Source organism: Madurella fahalii, assembly GCF_045866475.1.
Source record: "Madurella fahalii IFM 68171 DNA, scaffold_3, whole genome shotgun sequence".
Lineage (NCBI taxonomy): Eukaryota > Fungi > Ascomycota > Sordariomycetes > Sordariales > Madurella > Madurella fahalii.
This window is the reverse complement of record NW_027263973.1, coordinates 2,236,723-2,257,767: the sequence shown is the minus strand read 5'-3', so window position 1 is coordinate 2,257,767 and position 21,045 is coordinate 2,236,723. Positions and strand designations below refer to the sequence as shown.

Below are 21,045 nucleotides of genomic sequence, written 5' to 3'. Positions count from 1 at the left end.
TTAACACTGGAATCCACATTGATCTTGAGAAGTTAAAGGTAAACGGTAAACCGTGCGGCCGGGGACATAGTTTGTTGGTCGGAGACAGCTTGCCGATAGCGCGCCTGAATCATACTGATCCGACAATCGACGCGACCAAATCGTAGTATTTGACAGCTACCCACATTTTCTATGTGCTTATAGGGGTTGGCGTGGATCTCCTTGAACTTAATGACCGACCTGATTTCTCTTGCATTTGAATGATGGGTTTTGTTCACCTTTCTCCGAGAATAGAGTTAAATCGGGCACCTAGCACAGGAGCCTGCGAATAATCCGGTGCCCAGCGTAAGAACTAAGAGCCAAGTGGCACGGTTTCTAATCGTCTCTGTCACTTTTTACTATACCTGAGATGCATCAAACTGGGGGCGGTTGAACGACCAATGGTCAAATACATATCATACATCATATATTACATTTGAATTGAACAATTATTAGAATAACAGCTCTATTTAATCTGATTTGCTGTCAACATATTTACGAGGGACGAACATTTTGAATGTGAACGACTTCTAATTTGATCTGTATATCCCGGTTCTAAACCATTCACACCAGATGCGCCACGTTCATGATACCAATAATCAACCACATGACTACCCCAAAGCACGCCACCAGCCGGCCGTTGACCATCCTGACCACCTCTCCATCACCACTATCCCCTTTCCTAGTCCCAACCCCATCATTTACCCTAACCCAGAACTCTGTCGCCCCGGATCTTCCCCATCGGCGTTCTCCCCGCCTTCCCCGCCCGGAAGGTCAAAACGCCAAAAGTCTCGGAATCAGAGCCAGTGGCAGCCCACTCCATCACCATAACGCCGGACACACCGTCGGCGATCTTGCCATGGCCATCAATGGAATGGTAACTGGCGAACATGAGTCGACCTGCCGCGTATTCACTGTTACAGAATGCTGTTCTCCTCGAAGGACTCTAGGATTGGCGATGCCGTTCAAATCCTGGCTTGTGATCAGGCCGTTGGAGAATTGGGGCGGGCATTGTTTGTAGCTGTCGCCGGCTTGCGGTTCGTTGATCCTGGAAGATCTATTCATGCTTGATACCTGGGTGGCGTGAAGTTTGGCCAGCATTGATGGGTTTTAGATACGGCAACTAGCAAGGGCGTGAAGAAGAATTAGGCTTCCAGCAGCCAGCAGAGGGCAGGCAGAGGGTGGATTACGAGTCGCTGTAGCCCGGCTGCCTGACCTGAAATTGTGAAATGCACGGTGATGCATCGCAGCGCTGTGCTGCAGCACCGAGAACATGGCAAACCCGCCCGTGAAGTGACGAGTTACCCGGGATTATGTAGCCCCCTAACATTGGAAGCAAGGAACCAGAGATGCCAAGCGCATGTGTGACTCAACATCCGAATCCTGATCCGAGGAGACTTACGCGCGAGGTAAACGATGTCCTGATGTGTACTGCGAACTAAGGCACGCGCTGGGCAATTCCGCCATAGTTACTACCATTGCTGTTAACGCTCGAGTGGCATGATGTACAGGCAGCGTCGGGCAAACTAGTCACCGGTGCCGGGCCCTACAAAATAGGTTGGGGATGAATGGGTCCCTGAGCGCTTGCAGATACCTCAGTCTGCGCGAGCTTATTCCACAGCTTAGATCATTTATTCCGTCTACCCTACTCTACATATGTCTACTCTTCGTTTATTGGGACAATGAATGATCGAAGACATCGGATGGAGCTATTTCGAACTTCCGTTCGGGCTATCCTTTGCCCGGTGCTTGCTTGGCCCCCAACCACCCGCCGTTGAAGGGGGTGGCGGTCTTTTTGCCTGTCGTTGTCGAGAGCTAGGCAGCTTATCGAGTTGCCGCCGCGGTGGCGGGTCAACAGACTGCGACATAGGTGTCGTCGCCCGCGTTCACGGCAAGCAGATGGTCGGCCCAGCGGGGTATACCGTCGGCCTTTCAGTACAGTGCCGGTGTCTCTCCCTCTTGATCACCCGGGATCTCTTCATGGATGCGTCAGACTTAGAGCTCCTTCTTGCCCTCGACATTCTTCCCGGCAGCCTTGGCCCTCTCGCGTTCACGCTTGGCATAGATAGCCGCGGTGAACGGGTTCTCGAACTGGATAGCGACCAAGTACACTACCAGAACGTGCAGAGTGAGGAGGATACCCGCCGGCTTTCCGTACAGCAGTGCGCTACCAAGGAAGCTCATGGTTGAACCGTAGTACATTGGTGCGTTGGTGATGTTGAAGGGGAAGCCAGTCACCATGCTATCCATCAGGATTCCGAAGTAGTCGCCCAAGAACGTGCCCGTGATGCCCAACTGCCAGGTGGAGGAGATGACCAAGATGTTTCCGAGAGCCAATAGCGCATACGCAGCATAGGTGACCAGGGGCCCCTCTAGTGCCGGATGCGAGGGCTGGTCACGCAGGGCGCGCTCGTAGAGAAAGTCACGGACGACGCCAATCGAGAAGATGGTCGCCGCCAGGGCGTAGCATGCTGTCTGTGCGTTGCCGCCAAAAAGGCGGGTAAGGAACTTTGTGCGGTACTCTGTCCGGGAATGTTAGATAATCGAGTGTGATCAGGGCAGCAACGGAAACCGGGTTGGCGGACCTCTGCGGGCGACGATGCTGTAGAGATTGACTGTTAGCCACCAAGTAAGCACCGACGAGGGAGCTTCGAGAAGAGCTTACTTCCAGAATGTTGGGTTGAAAGCAATGGCTGCGGCCGAGACTGTTCTTGGGGTCAGCGAACTCCCGACTTGGCAACCTGGCCCGTATTTCCGATGCAACAATGACGTACTGTAGAAACTCCGCTGGTCGAAGTCGACTAGCTCGGCCAAAGACACGGGGAGAGACATGGTGGCTCGTGGGATCGACAGACGAACTGCAAGGGGCAAGACCGAAGTAGACGTTGTGGTGTTGACAGTTGCACAGGCAAAACGGCGGTGCTGCACAAAGCTCAGGAGCTTCGTCCAGGAGAGCCCAGTAAAATTTGGTTGGCAGTTATATGTGTGACGTTGCTGCCCCAACCGTGCGTTTGCAATTGCCAGACCCCCACTTAGATCCTTGTCACAGCCCGCGAAACCCCACACTGCCTTCTACCCAGCTTCCGGTCACATTCGAAAGCCCAGATCTTGATGTGTACTCTGTATTTCAGTCAATATATCCTTACAGTAATATTCTCTCTCGGATTTTGAGCACTTCCTGGTATTCTCACTCATATGAATGCCACTATCGCCTGATATCGTTATGGGACAAGGGGCATACCCTCTTTTTCTGAGCGGGTTGCAGATTCTTTGAGCAGGTTACCGGCAGTATACACAGTGCGGGGCATCATCGAGGGCCCTGCCATACTGTGACATGGCCCTAGCTGCCCCTGCACTGGGGGGAGCTCCAAGTGTCGCATCTCAAACCCACCAATCGCAACAGATGAGACCACCTTGCATCGCATCGCCGTCTATGCATCGTGGGCTCTTGCCAGGTTCAACCTCAAATCTCCAAATGCTCTCTTCTAGGCTTTCGGGTCTTACTCCCAGCCACAATGGCTTCTAAAACATCCTCATCCAACGGTAAAAAGAACAAGACTTCGACTTCACAATCCACAATCCCTCCAATCGACCCCTCTTCCTCCCTCACCCCCGAGAGCTTCGAGCGTGAACTCAAAGCTCTCGCCGCTAAAGCCAAGACGGAAACATGGGGGAAATGGGCCAAAGAACAAGCCTCCGTTTATCTCAAGTCCCTTGCCCTACTCACCCTCATAGGCGTCTACTCTTCCGTCTCGCAGCTTGTGCTGTCACCCGCGTACGGGTCGATTCCAGCCGAGAAATGGCACGCCAAGTTGATCATGGCAGCCTGCTTTACCGGCTGGTCGTCCAACATGTTCTTGGGCAGAGCACTGCCGTTCAAGCCCGAGGCACTGTTGCCTGTTATCGCCATCTACATCCCGACGGTACAGTTCCTGCTGGGCAAAACCAGCGGGATGTTGACCGCGACCTGGGGCCCGGTGGTGACGGAGGCGCTTACCCTATTTCCTCTTGTGGCATTGTCCGCGGCGTGTGTAGCGACGTATCTAGATGCGGCGGACCTGTCGGGGTTGCCTGGGTGGCTTGCTGATGCTGCTCCTGGCCTGGGTTCCTATGGATTCTTCAAGGCAGTTGAGAAGCTGCTGGGGGGGCTCGTTGAGAGGTATGCTGGAAGGACTTTCTTCAACACCAGGTTGGGCATGGAGATACTCCTTGCTGCATCTTACACCCTGATAGCCCCATCGAAGCTGCTGGTTTGGACAATTCCGGCGCTACTACACACGGCGCTATTTAACACCCACGTACCGACGCTTACGGCGCTCTCTACACTTAACAAAGGCCTTGCGCCGGCAGGATACGTAGTATTGGACAGGCAGGAGTCCATCACTGGCTACATCTCGGTCATTGACAGCCCTAAGGAAGGATACCGTCTCATGCGATGCGACCATAGCCTACTGGGCGGCGAGTGGGTCAAATTTATCGGGCAGGGTCAGTTCAAGGGAAACCAGGTGGCTGAGCCCGTCTACGGCGTGTTCGCAATGCTAGAAGCTGTCAGACTCGTCAAGACGCCGAAGCCGGTTCCTGACGACGAGGCAAAAGCCCTCGTCATGTAAGCCTCTAAGTACCATGGGCTCCTCATTAAAACATGCTGACATTGTACTAGCGGACTCGGCATAGGCACCACTCCAGCTGCCTTGGTCGCCCACGGCATCGACACAACCGTGGTCGAGATTGACCCGGTCGTCCATAAATTCGCCTCCAAGTACTTCCAGCTCCCCAGCAACCACACCGCCGTGATCGAAGACGCAGTCAGCTACACATCCCGCATGGCCGCCAACGAGAGCGCACCCCGCTTCGACTACATCATCCACGACGTCTTCACAGGCGGTGCCGAGCCCATCGCTCTTTTCACGCTCGAGTTCTTGCAGAATCTTAACGCGCTGCTCAAGCCCGATGGTGTCATCGCCATTGTATGTGAATTTCACCCTCACCCCTGCAAACAACTGCTGATGTTTCCCTACTAGAATTACGCAGGCGACATTGCCCTTCCCCCTCCACGCATCATCGTGCAAACCATCAAGTCCGTGTTCCCCACCTGCCGCCTCTTCCGGGAGCACCCTCGCGACGAGGAGGCGTTTGCCAAGTCTGGGCTGGACTTCACCAACATGGTCATTTTCTGCGTCAAACGACCCGGCAACCTCTCGTTCCGTACGCCGAATGAGAGGGACCTGTTGAATAGCCCGTCGAGACAGGCGTATTTGCTGCCGCAGCATGAGGTCAAAGAGGAGGACTTTGTGAAAGGAGACGATGGTGAGGATGTGTCGAGCGTTTTGAGACGGAACGAGACGGAGAGGCTGGCCAAATGGCACGGGATGAGCGCCGCGGGACATTGGGTCGTCATGAGAAACGTGTTGCCGGAGGCAGTCTGGGAGTCTTGGTGAGGGTTTACGTTTGGCAATGGATTTTTTTTCTATTTTGCATCTCAAAAAAGACGTTGGATTTAGGTAGCTTGGAGCCTGTTAACCATGTACCGATGCTGAAATACATTTCTAACCCAGACTCGGTTGAACGGCGCTGGGGTGCATTGTACCTTGTATTCCCAAGTCACCTCCTAAGTCGCCACTCCTCACTTACTCACTCCCCATCCCCCTTCCCTCTCACCTCTTTGTCCACCTGCCCCTTAGCAAACTCCTCCCGCTCCTTGTTCGTCTCCTTTCTCCATCCCTCCAAATACCCCGGCACATCCCCAACCTTATTATATCCCCCCTCGACCGGCTCCGCCATCGTCGTGTAAACCGGCACGACCCCGGTCCACACCCGCCCCTTGAGCTCCTCATTCTCCATGTCCCCCTTCTCGTCATGGGGGCCCCCGCTCCGGATCTTGGCGCTGCCCGTGCTGATCTTGACGCGCAGGATGCTCGTGCTCTGCATCTCGGCCGCGTTGGGCGGGACCCGCGAGTGGGCCCACCGCTGCGGCACCACGGCGTTGGTGATGAGCTCCATGGCATAGAGCTTCTCGGCCGGGTCGGTGACCAGCTGGGCGTGGCCGAACATCACCGCGCTGCGGTAGTTGTAGCTGTGCGAGTTGGGCGTGAGGGCGAGGACGAGGCCGTCGAGGTGGGTCGCCGCGATGGTTAGGGGGAGGCCCGAGTCCGGGCTGGGCGTGGGGTTGGTTGGTTCAGATGGGGGGGAAGAGGGGCCGCGGGTGAGGTTCATTAGGCGGGAGGAGACGTAGCTTTTTTTTTTTTTTCCCTCCCTGGTTAGTGGGATGGTGATGTAAAAAAGAAGAAGGATGGATGGCTTGTGATGCGCGGAGAGGAAGTCCCGGCTTTGTCCTTGGGTAGAGGTCCATTGACTAACCCGTGGAGATACAGATCCAGCACCTCCCCTAGATCAGCACTGGGCCGCTTAAACGAGCCCATCTGGCCGATCATGGGCAGGACTGCTGGGAAGGGGCTGTTGGGCGGCTGGAATGAGACATGCAGCATGGGGCATGAGTTTACGATCTGGTGGATAGTCTCCAAGGCATAGTTTGCTGGGCGTAGTCAGAGGCCATCCCTGGATCTCGACGATCATGGATGAAAAGCTCACCCCGATCCTTCAGTCGCTTGACTGTGCTGTAAGGCTCAGTCGAGTACTCGAGCTCAAGGAGAGGCATTTTGAGGGGGATACTTTGGGGGGGATTTAGTGATCAGAGGTTAGGGGTTGACCGAGCAGTCTGAACCAGGCGCTGTCAGGTTGACAAATAAAGAGTCTTTATACGTAACCAAGTTCAACCTGGCCAGTGAGTTACCAGAGAAGTAGTTGTCAGTCACAAATATCCCCGGCTCCGGGTCGGCCGGGAGGATTAGCCAATGTCACTCTAGGCCGACCCCGACAATGCACTACGGAAGTGCCCCGCTCGGGCTGCCGAGGTTTGCCGAAGCGGGCCAGCTCTCAAACGATTTCCACTGGTTAAGAACGGAGCGGCGCGCCCTTGCGGTGACCACTTGACCTTGTCGGGCCGCTCCGGGGAAAGCTCATGGGATCAACGGCCCGATCCATCGGTGGCATGTAAAATAAGCAAGACCAATATTTCTCTGGACCACTTGAGTGGGCTTCCCAAGGGCCTCTGGGGCAATTCCACATGGCCGGGTGAATACTCGGGATCGGACTAACTCCACCATATTGAGCCGTCCCGCAACGTCCCTTCGCGGCTGCTGGCGATCGGGACGCTTGTGTTTTGAATGCGTCGAAATTCGTTGCCGGGCAAGCGGCTAAAATGACCGGCGAGGACGACACTCCTGCCTAGCTCATGGCGAGTGTTTGTGAGAAGACTGAACTTTCGGGTGGATTTCGATTGCAGGGCACAAACTCGGCTGGGCAGGACGAGGGGCTTCGCTAAGCTGCGGCTGCAGAGCACAGTGTGGTAGAGGCTGCAGCACGGACCACTTTTGCCCCCTACTGGTGAGACAGTTGCAACCTCCTGCGATTTCCCTTTGAATCATCCATTTCTCGTCAACAGAAGGGACATCACGAACAGGTCCGACGAGCGCAGGGTAAAGTTTTCCATCTTCGCTCGCAGTCAAGGGAGTGATGTATTGCGTCTCTCCTAGCGGGTAATATGAGTCGATGAAGACCAGCAGATTCTCGCTGCCGACGTGCCGTGTAGGATCACCAGAAAGTCTCGCATCGACGGCTTCAATGACTTGGCGGCAAGACACGGTGGGAGCAAATCGGGCGGATAAAGTAATAGCATCGTGTCACCCATTTGATCCGACCGCTGTCTTGCCGCTATGTTCACTTAGCTGTCATCAGATGCACATGACTTGTTCTGACTCGCATCGCATGTCTGGCCCACCAGGCGCTCTGGATGCTGGGCATATTTCTGTACAATGCGCCGCAGCGGCGAACTCGCGAGAGGCCAAAGTGCTTTCTTAAAACGTGGATAACCGGCACCTCTCGAGGGTTGAGATGTTCTGTTTCCCGCCAAGCACGACACCCTCAGGACGAGTCTGTGCGAGATGTAACAGCTGGGGTTTCAAGTGAAACACCATGGGCCGGGGTTCACGATGCAACCGCTCAGCAATCGCCTTGTCAGCCTTGCATAGCATCCAATCGATTGCCACGCCCGCCCTCTGCATGAACTCAAGTTTACAAGGGCGTCTGTTTGACGCTCCTCCTGCCATCCCGGATAGGCTTGAGCCTGGTAAAGCCAAGCAACCAGCAAGATGCCTGTCTGCGGCTCGGGGTGCCCCGCGTCACGGTAGTCGCCCCCCGTCCCCATCATCTTAACAGAGCTTCACCTTTGGCGCCATCATTCTTCGCTACCATGGTCTCAACCCCCTTCTCCACCGTGGACTGCCTCAATCGGGGTTCGTCCGTTACAGCACCGGCGGGGACGCCCTCAGTGCTTCCGTGTTTGTCCCCGTGCCCCATCCTTTCCTTTCGCCTCGAGACATCCTCTCCGTTGGCCTTCTCTCTGCTCAGTGGCAGGTCACGGCGTGGCCCTGGGGCATGTCATTGTCGCTATTCAGAACACCACGACGGTGACGTGCGGGAACCTGTCACTATGATTCGCTCCTTCAACTGAATATTGACCTTCTCTTCTGTCTAATCGCCCCATTGACTGGGCTATTTTTCCCTTCTCTTCTTCGTTTCTTCCCGCCCGTTTGCCTTCCCCTAGCCGGCGGCGATAATGGCGGTCGAGGGTGCTACGGAAGCCCTCGTCGCGGCCTTCTTTTTGTGAGTAGCCGACCGCAAACCAGGGCCCGAGCCTACCATGAGGAATTTGCTCACTAACACGTCTGCGCAGTGGAATCGTGTTGAACGCGGCTTCCGCGGCTCTCGTTCTCTACGTTAGGGGCTATGGCCTTGCGGTATTCCGGGACAGCCAGAGGCTGGTCCTCGCCCTTTTTCTTCTAAGTGCGGCCCTGTGGGCTCAAATTGATTTCGTCACAATCCTTCTTGACATTACGAGATCGCCGACGCCATGCCAGGTTGGCATTATCTTTTCTACCGCCTTTGATCAGCTGGCGAGGTTCTCGATCGAGCAGTTCCTTCTATGGGCTATGAATAATAATAATGGCGGCAAGCTCTCGGTAGCACAGCTGGCCCCCCAGGTATTGGTCCTGTTCCGCTTCCTCGCCGGAGCCGTCTTCATTGGCTTCGCCAGACCGCAGACCGACACCTTCTGCATCGCTACGACATCCGTGCTTCCCGTCGGGATCACGGTCGCGGCGATGGACGCAGTCATCATCGTGCTCCTTTTCATCAGGTTGTATACGGCAGGCAAGCGTGAGGATAAGGGAGCCGAAATGGACCGGACTAGGGCGCTTACGCCCGTCTTGCTCGGTCTGGTCTTTTGGACAGGGGTATGAGTTGTTATTACCTGAGGTGCCAACTGGGTACTAACGCGTTCTTAGACGAGCGTACCTTTGTTGGTCGGCATTAGAACTATCGCTCTAGCAGCTAGGACTGCCCTTCCTGCTGTGGGTTTGCTAGTTGTGATCAGTATGTTCATGCCATCCACTCGCCGTCCCTTTGCTAATAGACGTCGATAGTCTTCGTCGCTAGCGGCGCTGGAACCTTGGTCACGCCTCGACTAACGCAGTCACGGCCTTTGGAGGCGCCGTCGCCTCGGCGTATCAATATCAGCCGTGACATTTCAAGTTCCGACTCGGATTATCCTCCGACTCGCTACGAGGACCTCAAGGAGGCGGCCATCCGGTCCTCCACCACATTCGTCAACCCCAGGGAGGCGCCGAGAGTCAAGGATGAAACTAGCATTGGGTATCCGATGGGGTTGGAAGCTATACTTCGGCAGGAGACAATGCCACCGCTTCCGACAACCACTGCCGCGGTTTTGGGGCCTGCTCGCAAGTTGGAAAGGTCCGGCTCTCAGAAGAAGGGCCTCTTCGATTTCGGAAAAGGTGCCACTAAGATTGCGATCAGTAACCCGATCCTCCAGCAAAATGCAGCCCAGAACCCCCTGGACAAAATCGCCGTTATAGATCTTGAAGCAGCTGCCATGGCAGAGCGGGAGAGAAGAACGAGGATGCAAAGGGGTGCAGAAACGGACGTGAACCGCTCCGCTGTCCAATCCATGATGATGACTCCCGAAGACGGTGTGAAGCGCGCTGTCAGTCTCAAGAGGAAAGAAGTTGCTTCCGTCTCCTTGCGGCAGAGTTCGTTATCTGGGACTCTCCATCCCGAGGATGTGGCCATTGCGTTAACGACATCGGCGCAGCTGTCGCCTGGCGGAGACGAGACACGCCGGCGCTCCCCGCGGCAGTCGATGCAGGAGCCAGTTCAGGTACAACAGCCAGTACCGGCTGAGGCTGCAAGAGCTACGTGGGTTTGGGCCGAGTCACCTGAAGACCGGCCTTTGGCCGTCTCCAAGCAGCCAGACCTTCCCCAGCAGCCTGTCGCAAGACCCGAAATCCGACCGTCAAGGATGCTACCTCCGTCTCCAGCGACACCGCCTCCAGAGCCAACGAAGACTCCTCTCCAAAGACGGCCGACATTTGGTCTCCCCTCCAATCCTAGGGCGCGAGGCCTCAGGATGGCACCGGAAACTGGGGATAAGACCAAGACCATCATGTTCGTGAACAACATCGAATACGATGATCCAGTTGGCGTGCAGACAATCATAAAAGGGGCAAGCGACAGAGCTACGAAGGCCGTCCATGCACCTGAGACTCCCAGAACCTCGGCTTCGGTAGTCAACCGGCCGCGTCCCATCCCGCGGAAACCTGCCGAGTCGCCGGCGGCTAGCCCGTCTGTGGCTCACAGAAGAAGTAAATCCGGCGGCTCTTTGGTGGGAAGAAAGTCTCTGCTCTCGGCAGCCCCGGGCAGCCCGACCCAGCTCCCGCCTCTTCCGCCTCCGCCAAGAAGCGCACCAATGTCGCCCAGACCTCAGCCGAACGATACGAAGAGCATGACATTTGACGAGAAAATGATCCTCTTGTTTCCAAGCCCGTCGAGCAGAACCATGGCCAAGCGAGGGTCTTCCGTGCCCTCGGTTCCGCATGTTCCCGCGTCGTACTTGGACGCGGCGTCGTCTCCCACCGAATCAGGCGGCCGGCGGCGTTCCAATCGGACAACAAAAACGTCTATCAGGACCGAGAGTGTTCTCGAAGTCGACGAGATTCCACCCAAGCCAGGAAAGGGCCTGGTCAATACAACAGACGAAGCCGGAAGCTCGTGGCTCCGTGCGTTCGGTACTGGAAGTGACGATGGCAACTCTAAAGTGGTCGGTGGAAAACGTGGGTCGTCCCCCGTCGTTCCAGCTGACCCCGTGCGCGCTTCAGCCTGGACAGAAACTACCGATGACCGGACCCAAGATGACGCGATGACCAACTGGAGCTCAATACAGTCTCCCGAGATCGCCGTCGGTGTTCCGGTCGTGCAAAGGATTGGCCTTCCCGCATCCGTCCGGATGCCCGGTCGACACAATGCCAGGGGACCGAAGGAGGATGCTTCCCCCGCCGACATTCGGGACAGCAATACTCTGCCCATCATGCTTGACACCTCTACCACCCAGGCAGCCGTCGTTCAGACACGTTCGCCTTCGGTAGGCGACGTCGTGGCGACACCTGAACGGGCTACCCAGAGCCAATGGCATCGGCGCGTCGGCGATGAATGCCCGACATTTTCAGACAGAAAGAAGAAAACGCGGTCCAGGAAGATGTCACCCCCCACGCCTCTCTTGCTGAACAACACCACTACCAGGAAAACGATTGCCATCCACGTCGAGCCATCCCCCTTAGAGTCCCCAGAACAAGCACTGCAGCAGATTCAGGCTCAACTGAAGAAACTAGAGGACCCTGGCCGGGATTCTCTCCAGAGCCCGTCACAGCGTCTGGCATTGCTCGAAGACCTCGAGAAGGAGATGGGCCAGCAGGCGAGCCACTGGCTGGAGATAAAACACGACATGGCCCGCGATTCCCTATCGAGCATTCAGACTACCTCTCCTGCGCGTAGAAGCTCGCTACGCGAGTCGCTGACGGCTATTGTAAACATAGCGCGAGAATCGTCCATTCGGTCGAGTATCGGCGCAGAGCGCAGAGCCTCGCGCATGGCTCGCATGAAGAACAGCAGCAATCCTCGGGCTCCTGAGGTATCCGTACAGGACTCTGGCAGCCCGCAAATGAGCAATTGGCAGAAGAGGCTGACGGAGGCGCAACTGGATTACATGGATGCTCAACTCCTTCGCAGCAGCAACATCAACTTCATGCAATTGTCTAAAGCCCAGCTCGCCAGCCCTACTCCGCCAGAATCGGACCAGTCGGACGACGAGGTGCCCCCTCTCCCAAGCTTACCCGAAAAGGCGGTGACGACGCAGCCATCGGTGACGCAACCCAAGCCTGCTTCTCTGTGGACACCGGTGTCAAGGAAACTGGTCGCGCCAACTGGCCTCTTGTGGACGCCTGCCCTGAAGGCCACACCGGAACCGGAGGCTCCGCTCCCTGGGCTCTCCGTCCGACCAGCGCAGAGAAAGGAGTTGACCCCTCTCCAAATACAGAGCTCGCAGCTCTGGCGCAAGCCTTACAGCACGACAAATCGCTCGACAACGGGTCTATGGCGACCAACTTGGGCGTCAGCAGCTCCGCCTGTTGATCTGACGCGCTTGTCTTCACAAGGGACGTCTCAGAAGCCTCCACGACCAGTAACGCAACGACCGGCCCGACGCAACAAGCGCGTTACTCTCCTGCCGGACATTCTCGAGAGTCCCGAGCCGCTGCCCGATAAGCGCGGAACGCTTGGCATCTTCCAATTCCCCTGGGGCGAGAAGTCTGACACGGCATTCATACAGCCGCGCCCCAGCATGTTCATGGCCATGCCTGGCACGATGACCTCTGGCGGTCCGCCACTCGGCGGCGCCATGGAGTCACGCTTGAAGCAGTTTGAACCAACCGAGTATTCTTCGTCCTTCTTTGATGACTACGATGATGAGGACGACAATGACGACTTGGATTCCGATGAAGACGGCAGCGATGACGGGTTTGACGAGACTACACTCTGGGAAATCGCTAGCCTGTTGAAGACAGACGCCGTGCCGTCAAAGAACAGCTTGCTGCCACCGCCGTCTAGCTCTATCGTGGAGGAGTATGTGGAGGAGCTAGCCTCGGATGAAGAAGGGCAGTCTTCTCGGGAGCAGTCGATCGTTATTGGTCTGGCTGCGCCTCGAGAACCCCTTTTCCAGCAGCAACGCAGTCCAGCCTCGATCGAAAGCTCTATCATGGCCACTCTTGAGGACTCTCCCCAGCCTGAAAAGCCCGCACCCAAGCCAATCGTCAGGGTGGGCTTGCCTGCAAACCCGAAGGCATCATTGACCTCTCGCCCGGCTACTGCCGAGTCAATCGCGCCAGCATCGTCCCAAAGGGCCCGCCACACCGAACCCCAGACGGTCCAGACTGTTAATAAACAAGGATCTGGCGGCTTGAGGTCTCCACTTGAAAAGTCGCCTAAAGCTTCCCCACGGGGACTGTTTGTGCCTGACCGCAGCCGGTTGAACTACCGCAGCACGGATGAGGAGCCGGCGACCAAGTACCTAACTCGCAAACCTCGGCCAGTTGAGCTTAAGTCGTTGGACAAGCTGGCGTCCACGAGCCTCTGGAAGCACCAAGGCTCCCCCGAGCAGGCCCAGCGAAACTGGATTACAGGAGAGCCAGAGCTACAACAGTCCCTCACCGGCCGAGACATTGCGGCCGGCTTGTGGCATCCACCTACTGATGCGTATGAACCTTCCTTACAAGGACTGTTCGTACTAGACTCCAGCCGATCGAGCTATCGTAGCACCAACAAGGAACCAGCGGCTAAGTACATGGCCAGGAATCCACGGCCGGCTGAGTTTAAGCCGCTGGATAAGTTGACCTCGACCAGCTTGTGGAAGCCCCTGGGTCCTATCAAGCAGACTGGGCGCAATTGGATTCTTACAAAGCCAAAACTGCAGCGGCCGCAAGCTAGCCGAGAAGATTGGGAAAGTGCCCTGAATGAGGCAATCTCGGCCAGCTTGTGGTCTCCACCTGAGAAATTGGATAAGCCTTCCCTACAAGGACTGTTTGTGCTTGGCTCTGAACGCGCAAGCTACCGCAGCACCGCCGAGGAGCCGGCTGCGAAATACCTTAGCCGGAAGCCTCGTGCGGCCGAGCCTAGACCCATGGACCAGTTGACATCAACAAGGCTCTGGGCACCCCAAAGCCCTGCTAAACAGGCCTCGCGCAATTGGATCCTAGGAGAGGCGAAGCTCCAGCGATTCCAGGCTAGCCCCGAAGCCTGGAAGGCCGCTCTGCATGAGGCTATCTTGGCCAGCCGCCCACAAACCAAGAAGCTCCAGCGGGTTGCCGCCGGCCCCGCTGAGTGGGACGCAGCGCTTCAAGAGGCCATCAAGCTCTCCGCTAGCCCGCCGCCGTCGTCCAGCCTGCTGGCATTCGACCCGGCAGCCCGACACCCAGTCTTCGCAGCCACGTCCCTCATCACCCGCTCCGAGTGGTTCCACCCCGCCGCTACGGGATACACGTACGACGTGGCCATTGTTCACCCCGTCTTCTTCGGGTCGCTAGCCATCACATGCGCTGAGGAGGCCGTCCACCCCGCCATGTCGGCGTACGCAGCCAAGAAACTGCGCCGTCAGCGGCGGCAACACTCCAGCGCACGCAGCCGCAGCGCCAGCGTCAGCCGCGCGGGCAGCAGCCGCAGCAGCAGCCGCAGCCGGCGCAAGGAGGAGATCCGCTCGCAGATCCGCGTCCACGAGGAGCAGGAGCTCCCCGTCAGTGCAGGCAGGACCATGATGACGATGTCCCAGCGCGACGCCATCCAGGCGCAGATCGAGGCGCTCGAGCAGGAGCGGCTGTTCGCGCAGCGGTTCGCGCAGGAGGAGTCGAACCGGCGCCGGATGTCGTCGTACTACGCGGAGCCCGAGCCGCCGATCATGGTCGACACGGTCCAGGACCTGCAGCGCCATTTGAGCCGGCAGATCCGTCAGTCGCTCGTCTTTGGCAGCACCAGGCAGCAGGAGGAGGAGAAGGCGGCCATGTCGCCGGTCCCTCCGGTCCCGTCACAGACGGAGAGTGGGCGCAAACCCAACTTTGACAAGACCATGAGCGGGAGCGCTCTCCTATGGACACCCCCTGCCCCTAGCAAGCCTGTCGCTTCCCCTACCGGTCTGTGGACGTCCCAAGCAGATCGTTCAGTTCCTTCCCCGGCGGTGAAGGAAGACAAGGAGGCGGCGGTCCGCCGGGCACGCAGGCGCAAGGTCCTGCAGAGGAAGCAGAGGCGGGGCGAGATCTTGGGCCAGATTGCCGCTATCGAGGCGGGGTTGAATCCGTTTGCCAACTTTTCGGGGGAGAGGATGTGGGGTCCGGTTGGGAGGAAGAGTGAGGAGTGGCAAATGGATTGGTTGCATACTGTTTGTTTCGTGCGGGACGTGACGCCGAAGGAGAGTAAGGGGGTGGTGTTGAGGTACTAAGCTGGGTTGCAGTTGGGGTTGGAGTTGGAGTGGGGGTTGGAGTGGGGGTTGGGGTTGCAGCTTGGCGGGTGGTTGTGTGAAAGAGAGGGTTGTACATGCCAGTGGCAACTGTATTCATCATTCCGTCTTGTATTTACTATTTAGTACTTAGGTTTGTTCATATCCCGTATTGGACATACCAATACCCCCCGGAGCTATGGGGAGTGTTCTCGTTGTCACGTCTTGCGCGTTTTGCACTGCATCGTGCTTGTTCTTCGTGCGTCGACATGAAGTCAGATTACACAGTAGCATCCATAATATGCATGCACTACGTCGCCGGACGAAAGATGGCAACTCGGATTCTCACTACGATGCCGAGCACCGAGATCTTGGAATTGCGGTAGCACTCTTGTTGATTCCGGTCTCGGATACGCCGGAGACGTGACACGGAATGTAAAGTGCTAATACGAGACGTGGCCTGACTTATGGATCCTGCGAGCGTGGGAAGGTGACTCGAGAAGTCGGTCGGACCGGGCATCCGCCAAGACCGGGACCCGATCTGGTGCGTATTGAGCCGCCCCACGCCGAAGTGGGGCCGTATATCCACCGCCATTGCCACGCCTCGATACACCAGAAATTGCGGCACAACGGAGAAAAAGATCGCCATCGTCAGATACGGGTGGGGTGTCAGCCGTGGTTGTGGTGCTATGTAGGACCAATTGGGCTCTGACATGGCGACACCTTTATGCCCGCGGCCAAGGGGGGCAAGGGCCGGATTAGAAGACCAGATTAGAAGACCAGATTAGTAGCACTAAACAGCAATCGCAACGGTGCCGATAATCGGGTGAGACGGAGATGCGAAACTGTACCTGGGCGTCTGAAAAAGCCGAAATGGGACGATTTTGAGATTTTGAGCGCGTGTAAAGAGCACGAGGGTTGACCGTTGGTGACCCCCGTCTGTGGACTATCTCCGCGGGTGTCCCAGGACGGAAGCAGCCTCAAAATATGCAACACCTGATTGGCCAGTACCCCTTATCAGTGGCATTCGTCCCTATCTTGGATCAGTCTTCGCGGTATCGGTATCAGCCCTCCCGCTCCCAGGGTTCCAGGGGCCAACTTCCCGAGCTCTGTCCGTTTGTGGCCTGCATTTCTGCAAACAACAAGGCCACGCAAGAGCGTGGACATGCGGTGGTGCGCGAGATAACTGGGACTCATCCCGCACGTCGAACGACGCTTCTCCGTCGTGCGTAATGCCGCTGACCGACGCCCCTCGGAAACGCTCCATCACTTTCGTGCACCGCGGCCGGAAATGCAGTTTTCGTTCTATCTTGCTCTCGGCGCCGTCGCCTGGATCTGTCTCCTTCCGTGGCCAGAGATTAGATATGCGCTGCTGGCCAGATATACCCTCTCGGTCTCGCTCAAGGACGACCTGAGGGTTAGGTTGTGTAGATTCTGTCACCTCGTGTCGCCTGCTTCCAGTTCTCTCTTTCCTCAGTTCCATTCACGACCTCCTTGTGCCTGGTCCGAGAGAGCGAGTTGATCCTGACTGCTCCCTTCCATTCCAAATTCCCACACGTTTTCTCTCCTGCCTCTCTGGCCCCTGATTCTTATGGTAGCTTGCTCCTAAAGTACGCCCAAGATGGCCGTGGGTGCTCGCAAAAAGGTCGTGGTTGTCGGCCTGGGCATGGTCGGCATTAGCTTTATGTATGTCAGTTGAGCCGCTTCTTTGGGTGAAGACTAACCACCGCCCTGCGGCAGTGAGAAACTCTTGAAGCTTGACGCAAGGACACGCGAGTACAACATCGTAGTCGTCGGCGAGGAGCCTCATGTCGCCTATAATCGAGTGGGCCTAACAAGTTTCTTTGAGCACCGAAAGGTCGAGAACTTGTATCTCAACCCGCTATCATGGGTACGCTCCCATTCACCCCCCACTTCTTCTCTTTCCACCTAGAGCGTGCGAGACCCAAGGGCTAACTCTCCGGCGCCCCAGTACGACGGGATCGCAGATGGAGCTCTGGGCTACCACCTCAACACCAAGGTCACCGAAATCCATCCAACAAGAAAAGCCATCTTATGTTCCGACGGGAAAGAAATCGAATATGACATCCTCGTCCTGGCTACTGGATCCGATGCCATCCTCCCGAGGGTAATCCCCGGCTCCGATGGCAAGGGTGTCTTTGTCTACCGGACCGTCGAGGACTTGGAAAAGCTCATCGCCTTCTCGGCCGACCAGAAGGGGACCCACGGTGCTGTCGTCGGCGGCGGTTTGCTGGGCCTTGAAGCCGCCAAAGCCATGCTGGACCTCGAGTGCTTCGACAAGGTCAGCGTCATCGAGCGCAGCGACTGGGTCCTCAGCCGTCAGCTGGACGCCGACGCAGGAGGCATGGTGGCCGACCAAGTCCGGGACCTTGGTGTTGATGTCTTGCTCGGCAAGGCCGTCGCCAAGATCGATGTCGACGAGGAGAATAGGGTACGCGGCGTTGCCTTCAGCGATGGAGGGTACATACCCAGCTCGACGGTATGTTTCGCTATTGGCGTCCGGCCGCGAGACGAGCTGGCGAGGCAGGCCGGCCTCAAGGTCACGGAGCGTTTCGGCGGAATCGTCGTCGATGATTACCTGAGGACCAGCCACCCCGACATCTACGCAATCGGCGAGTGCGCAAGCTGGGCGGGGCAGTGTTATGGCCTCATCGCCCCCGGCGTGGAGATGGCCGACATCCTGTCTTTCAACCTCACCCAGGCCAAGCTCCATGAGCCGCGGCTATTCAAGCGCCCCGACCTCAGCACGAAGCTGAAACTGCTGGGCGTTGAGGTTGCCAGCTTCGGTGACTTCTTCGCCGACCGTGACGGCCCTGTCTCTCTGCCGGCACGAGCCAAGAAGAGACTCACAAATGGCCATACCAACGGTCATACCAACGGTAGCGTCAACGGCACCACCAACGGTACTGTCAATGGTACCAGCAACGGCATCACCAACGGCATCACCAACGGTACCACTAACGGCACCACCAACGGCACCACCAACGATACTACCAACGGTACCACTAACGGCACCACCAACGGCACCACCAACGGTACTACCAACGGTACTACCAACGGCAGCACCAAGGGCTATTCACCAGCCTCGGTAAAGGTATTGACCTACAAGGATCCATTCCAGAACGTGTACAAGAAGTACATCTTCACCGCGGACGGCAAGTATCTGCTCGGGGGCATGATGATTGGCGACACAAAGGATTATGTCAAGCTAGTGCCCATGGTCAAGAACCAAAAAGAGCTGGAGGTCCCGCCGGCTGAGCTCATCCTCGGCGCTAAGAAAGAGGGTGCTGACGATGGCGACGACCTCGACGACGACACGCAGATCTGCAGTTGCCACAACGTTACAAAAGGCGATGTGGTCAAAGTCGTCAAGGACGGGACCTGCAAGTCGGTGGGCGAGGTCAAGTCGTGCACCAAAGCGGGCACGGGCTGCGGCGGCTGTGTACCCCTGGTCACGTCCATCTTCAACAAGACGATGAAAGAGATGGGCAACGAGGTCAAGAACAACATCTGCCCGCATTTCAACTATAGCCGCGCAGACTTGTTCAACATCATCATGGTCAAGCGGCTCAAGACGTTCCCCGAAGTCATGAGGGAAGCCGGCAACGACCCTGACAGCATCGGCTGCGAAGTCTGCAAGCCGACCACGGCAAGTATCTTCTCCAGTCTCTGGAACAAGCACATCATGGACAAGCCGCTCCACGGCCTACAAGAGACCAACGACCGCTTCCTCGGCAACATCCAGCGCAACGGCACATATAGCGTGGTCCCCAGAGTAGCCGGCGGCGAGATCAGCCCGGACAAGCTCATCGTCATGGGCCAGGTGGCCAAGGAGTACAACCTGTACACCAAGATCACGGGCGGCCAGCGCATCGACATGTTCGGCGCCAAGAAGCAGGACCTGCTCGACATCTGGAAGCGGCTCGTAGACGCGGGTATGGAGAGTGGCCACGCCTACGCCAAGTCCCTGCGGACAGTCAAGAGCTGCGTCGGCACGACGTGGTGCCGGTACGGCATTGGCGACAGCGTCGGCATGGCGGTGCGCCTGGAGGAGCGGTACAAGAGCATCCGCGCGCCACACAAGATCAAGGGAGGTGTGAGCGGCTGCGTGCGTGAATGCGCCGAGGCGCAGAATAAGGAGTAAGTCATCTCTCTTACTCGACCCAAAACTTCGCAAACACGCTAACTATGTTCCCCCCCTTCCGCAGCTTCGGTCTTATCGCCACAGAAAAGGGCTTCAACATCTTTGTCGGCGGCAACGGCGGCGCCAAGCCGAAACACTCGGAGCTCCTCGCTAAAGACGTGCCTCCCACCGAGGTCATCCCCATCCTCGACCGCTACCTCATGTTCTACATCCGCACCGCCGACAAGCTCCAGCGCACCGCCCGCTGGCTGGAAGGCCTTCCCGGCGGCATCAAGTACCTCCGCGAGGTCATCCTGGAAGACAAACTCGGCATCAACGCCTCGCTCGAGGCGCAAATGGCCGAGCTCGTAGACAGTTTCTTCGACGAGTGGGCCGAGGCCATCAAGTCGCCCTCCATCGCCGCCAAGTTCAAGCAGTTCGCCAACACGGCAGAAACGGTCGAGAACATGGAGCTCGAATCCGACCGGTCCCAGCTCCGGCCCGTCATGTGGACCAAGGACTCGACCACCGAGGACTTCAAATCGCTGCGCTCGCGCTGGTCGTCGACCACGTGGCAGCCTGTCCTGGAAGCGTCCTACTTCGCGGGCGCCGACGCGCTCCCCAACGGCATCAGCGCCACCATCAAGCGCGGCGACACGCAGCTCGCCCTGTGGCGCATCCGCGGCCGCTACTTCGCCACGCAGCAGATGTGCCCGCACAAGCGCGCCTTCATCCTCTCGGACGGCCTGGTCGGCCAAGAGCAAGACAACAGCGGCTGCCCGGACGACAAGCAAAAGACGGCCCCCTGGATCTCGTGCCCCCACCACAAGCGCAACTTTGACCTCTCCAGCGGCGACTGCAAGAACGACGCCGACCTGTCCATCGCGACGTTCGACGTCGAGGAGAGGGAGGACGGCCTGGTCTACGTCAAGCTGCCGCCCGTCGAGGAGCTGGATGCCGCGCTGGGCACCACGAAGTGGAAGGTGAAGAAGGGCGAGGCGGGCGAGGGCCAGTTTGCCGAGGTGGATCGCAAGATTGGCTTCGTCGGGACGCGCGCTAAGAAGGCCGGTGTGAAGCCCCTGGTGAATGGGGACTTGGGCATGATGACCAAGAAGCCGGTGCAGCTGATGGTTGGCGGTGGCGGTGGGTGTGGATTGGCGCCGGATTGGTGATTCTGTTTTGTTTTCTTTCGCATTTTTCCTTGCTTCTGGCATAGTTTAACAGGGCGCAGCAGATCTTGAGGGTTAAGCGGGCGTTCGGGGAGCAAAACAGAGGGTACTGGGGATTAATACTCTTCCTTTTCAATTTTGAGTTGCTACTATAGTATTGTTGTGTCCATGATGAGTGAGTAGTCAGATCACTTTACGAATCTCTACATCTTAGAAAGAAAACCGAGATTAAAGATATTCAAAATACCTCGCTGTTGAATAGAGCGATG

The 21,045-nt window shown here is 57.2% G+C and overlaps 5 protein-coding genes across 5 annotated transcripts; 3 read left to right on the top strand and 2 right to left on the bottom strand.

Annotated features, from left to right (window-relative positions):
* Positions 1 to 2,013: 2,013 nt before the first annotated feature.
* OPI3 (Phosphatidyl-N-methylethanolamine N-methyltransferase) lies at positions 2,014 to 2,850 on the bottom strand (the record flags this gene model as incomplete). The annotated part of the gene is made up of 4 exons (XM_071061545.1): positions 2,014 to 2,540; positions 2,604 to 2,620; positions 2,684 to 2,723; positions 2,793 to 2,850. The coding sequence occupies 4 exons, from the start codon at positions 2,848 to 2,850 to the stop codon at positions 2,014 to 2,016; spliced, it is 642 nt and encodes a 213-aa protein (XP_070917646.1).
* A 683-nt stretch (positions 2,851 to 3,533) lies between these two features.
* On the top strand, positions 3,534 to 5,456 carry MFIFM68171_06124 (uncharacterized protein; the record flags this gene model as incomplete). Its single annotated transcript, XM_071061544.1, has 3 exons — positions 3,534 to 4,624; positions 4,679 to 4,985; positions 5,040 to 5,456. 3 exons carry the CDS (start codon positions 3,534 to 3,536, stop codon positions 5,454 to 5,456), a joined length of 1,815 nt encoding a protein of 604 aa, XP_070917645.1.
* A 193-nt stretch (positions 5,457 to 5,649) lies between these two features.
* MFIFM68171_06123 (uncharacterized protein) lies at positions 5,650 to 6,673 on the bottom strand (the record flags this gene model as incomplete). The annotated part of the gene is made up of 3 exons (XM_071061543.1): positions 5,650 to 6,250; positions 6,376 to 6,550; positions 6,607 to 6,673. 3 exons carry the CDS (start codon positions 6,671 to 6,673, stop codon positions 5,650 to 5,652), a joined length of 843 nt encoding a protein of 280 aa, XP_070917644.1.
* A 2,019-nt stretch (positions 6,674 to 8,692) lies between these two features.
* On the top strand, positions 8,693 to 15,466 carry MFIFM68171_06122 (uncharacterized protein; the record flags this gene model as incomplete). The annotated part of the gene is made up of 4 exons (XM_071061542.1): positions 8,693 to 8,739; positions 8,810 to 9,368; positions 9,420 to 9,497; positions 9,548 to 15,466. 4 exons carry the CDS (start codon positions 8,693 to 8,695, stop codon positions 15,464 to 15,466), a joined length of 6,603 nt encoding a protein of 2,200 aa, XP_070917643.1.
* Positions 15,467 to 17,084: 1,618 nt separating this feature from the next.
* NIT6 (Nitrite reductase [NAD(P)H]) lies at positions 17,085 to 20,779 on the top strand (the record flags this gene model as incomplete). The annotated part of the gene is made up of 4 exons (XM_071061541.1): positions 17,085 to 17,149; positions 17,204 to 17,354; positions 17,436 to 19,624; positions 19,693 to 20,779. The coding sequence occupies 4 exons, from the start codon at positions 17,085 to 17,087 to the stop codon at positions 20,777 to 20,779; spliced, it is 3,492 nt and encodes a 1,163-aa protein (XP_070917642.1).
* Positions 20,780 to 21,045: the final 266 nt, after the last annotated feature.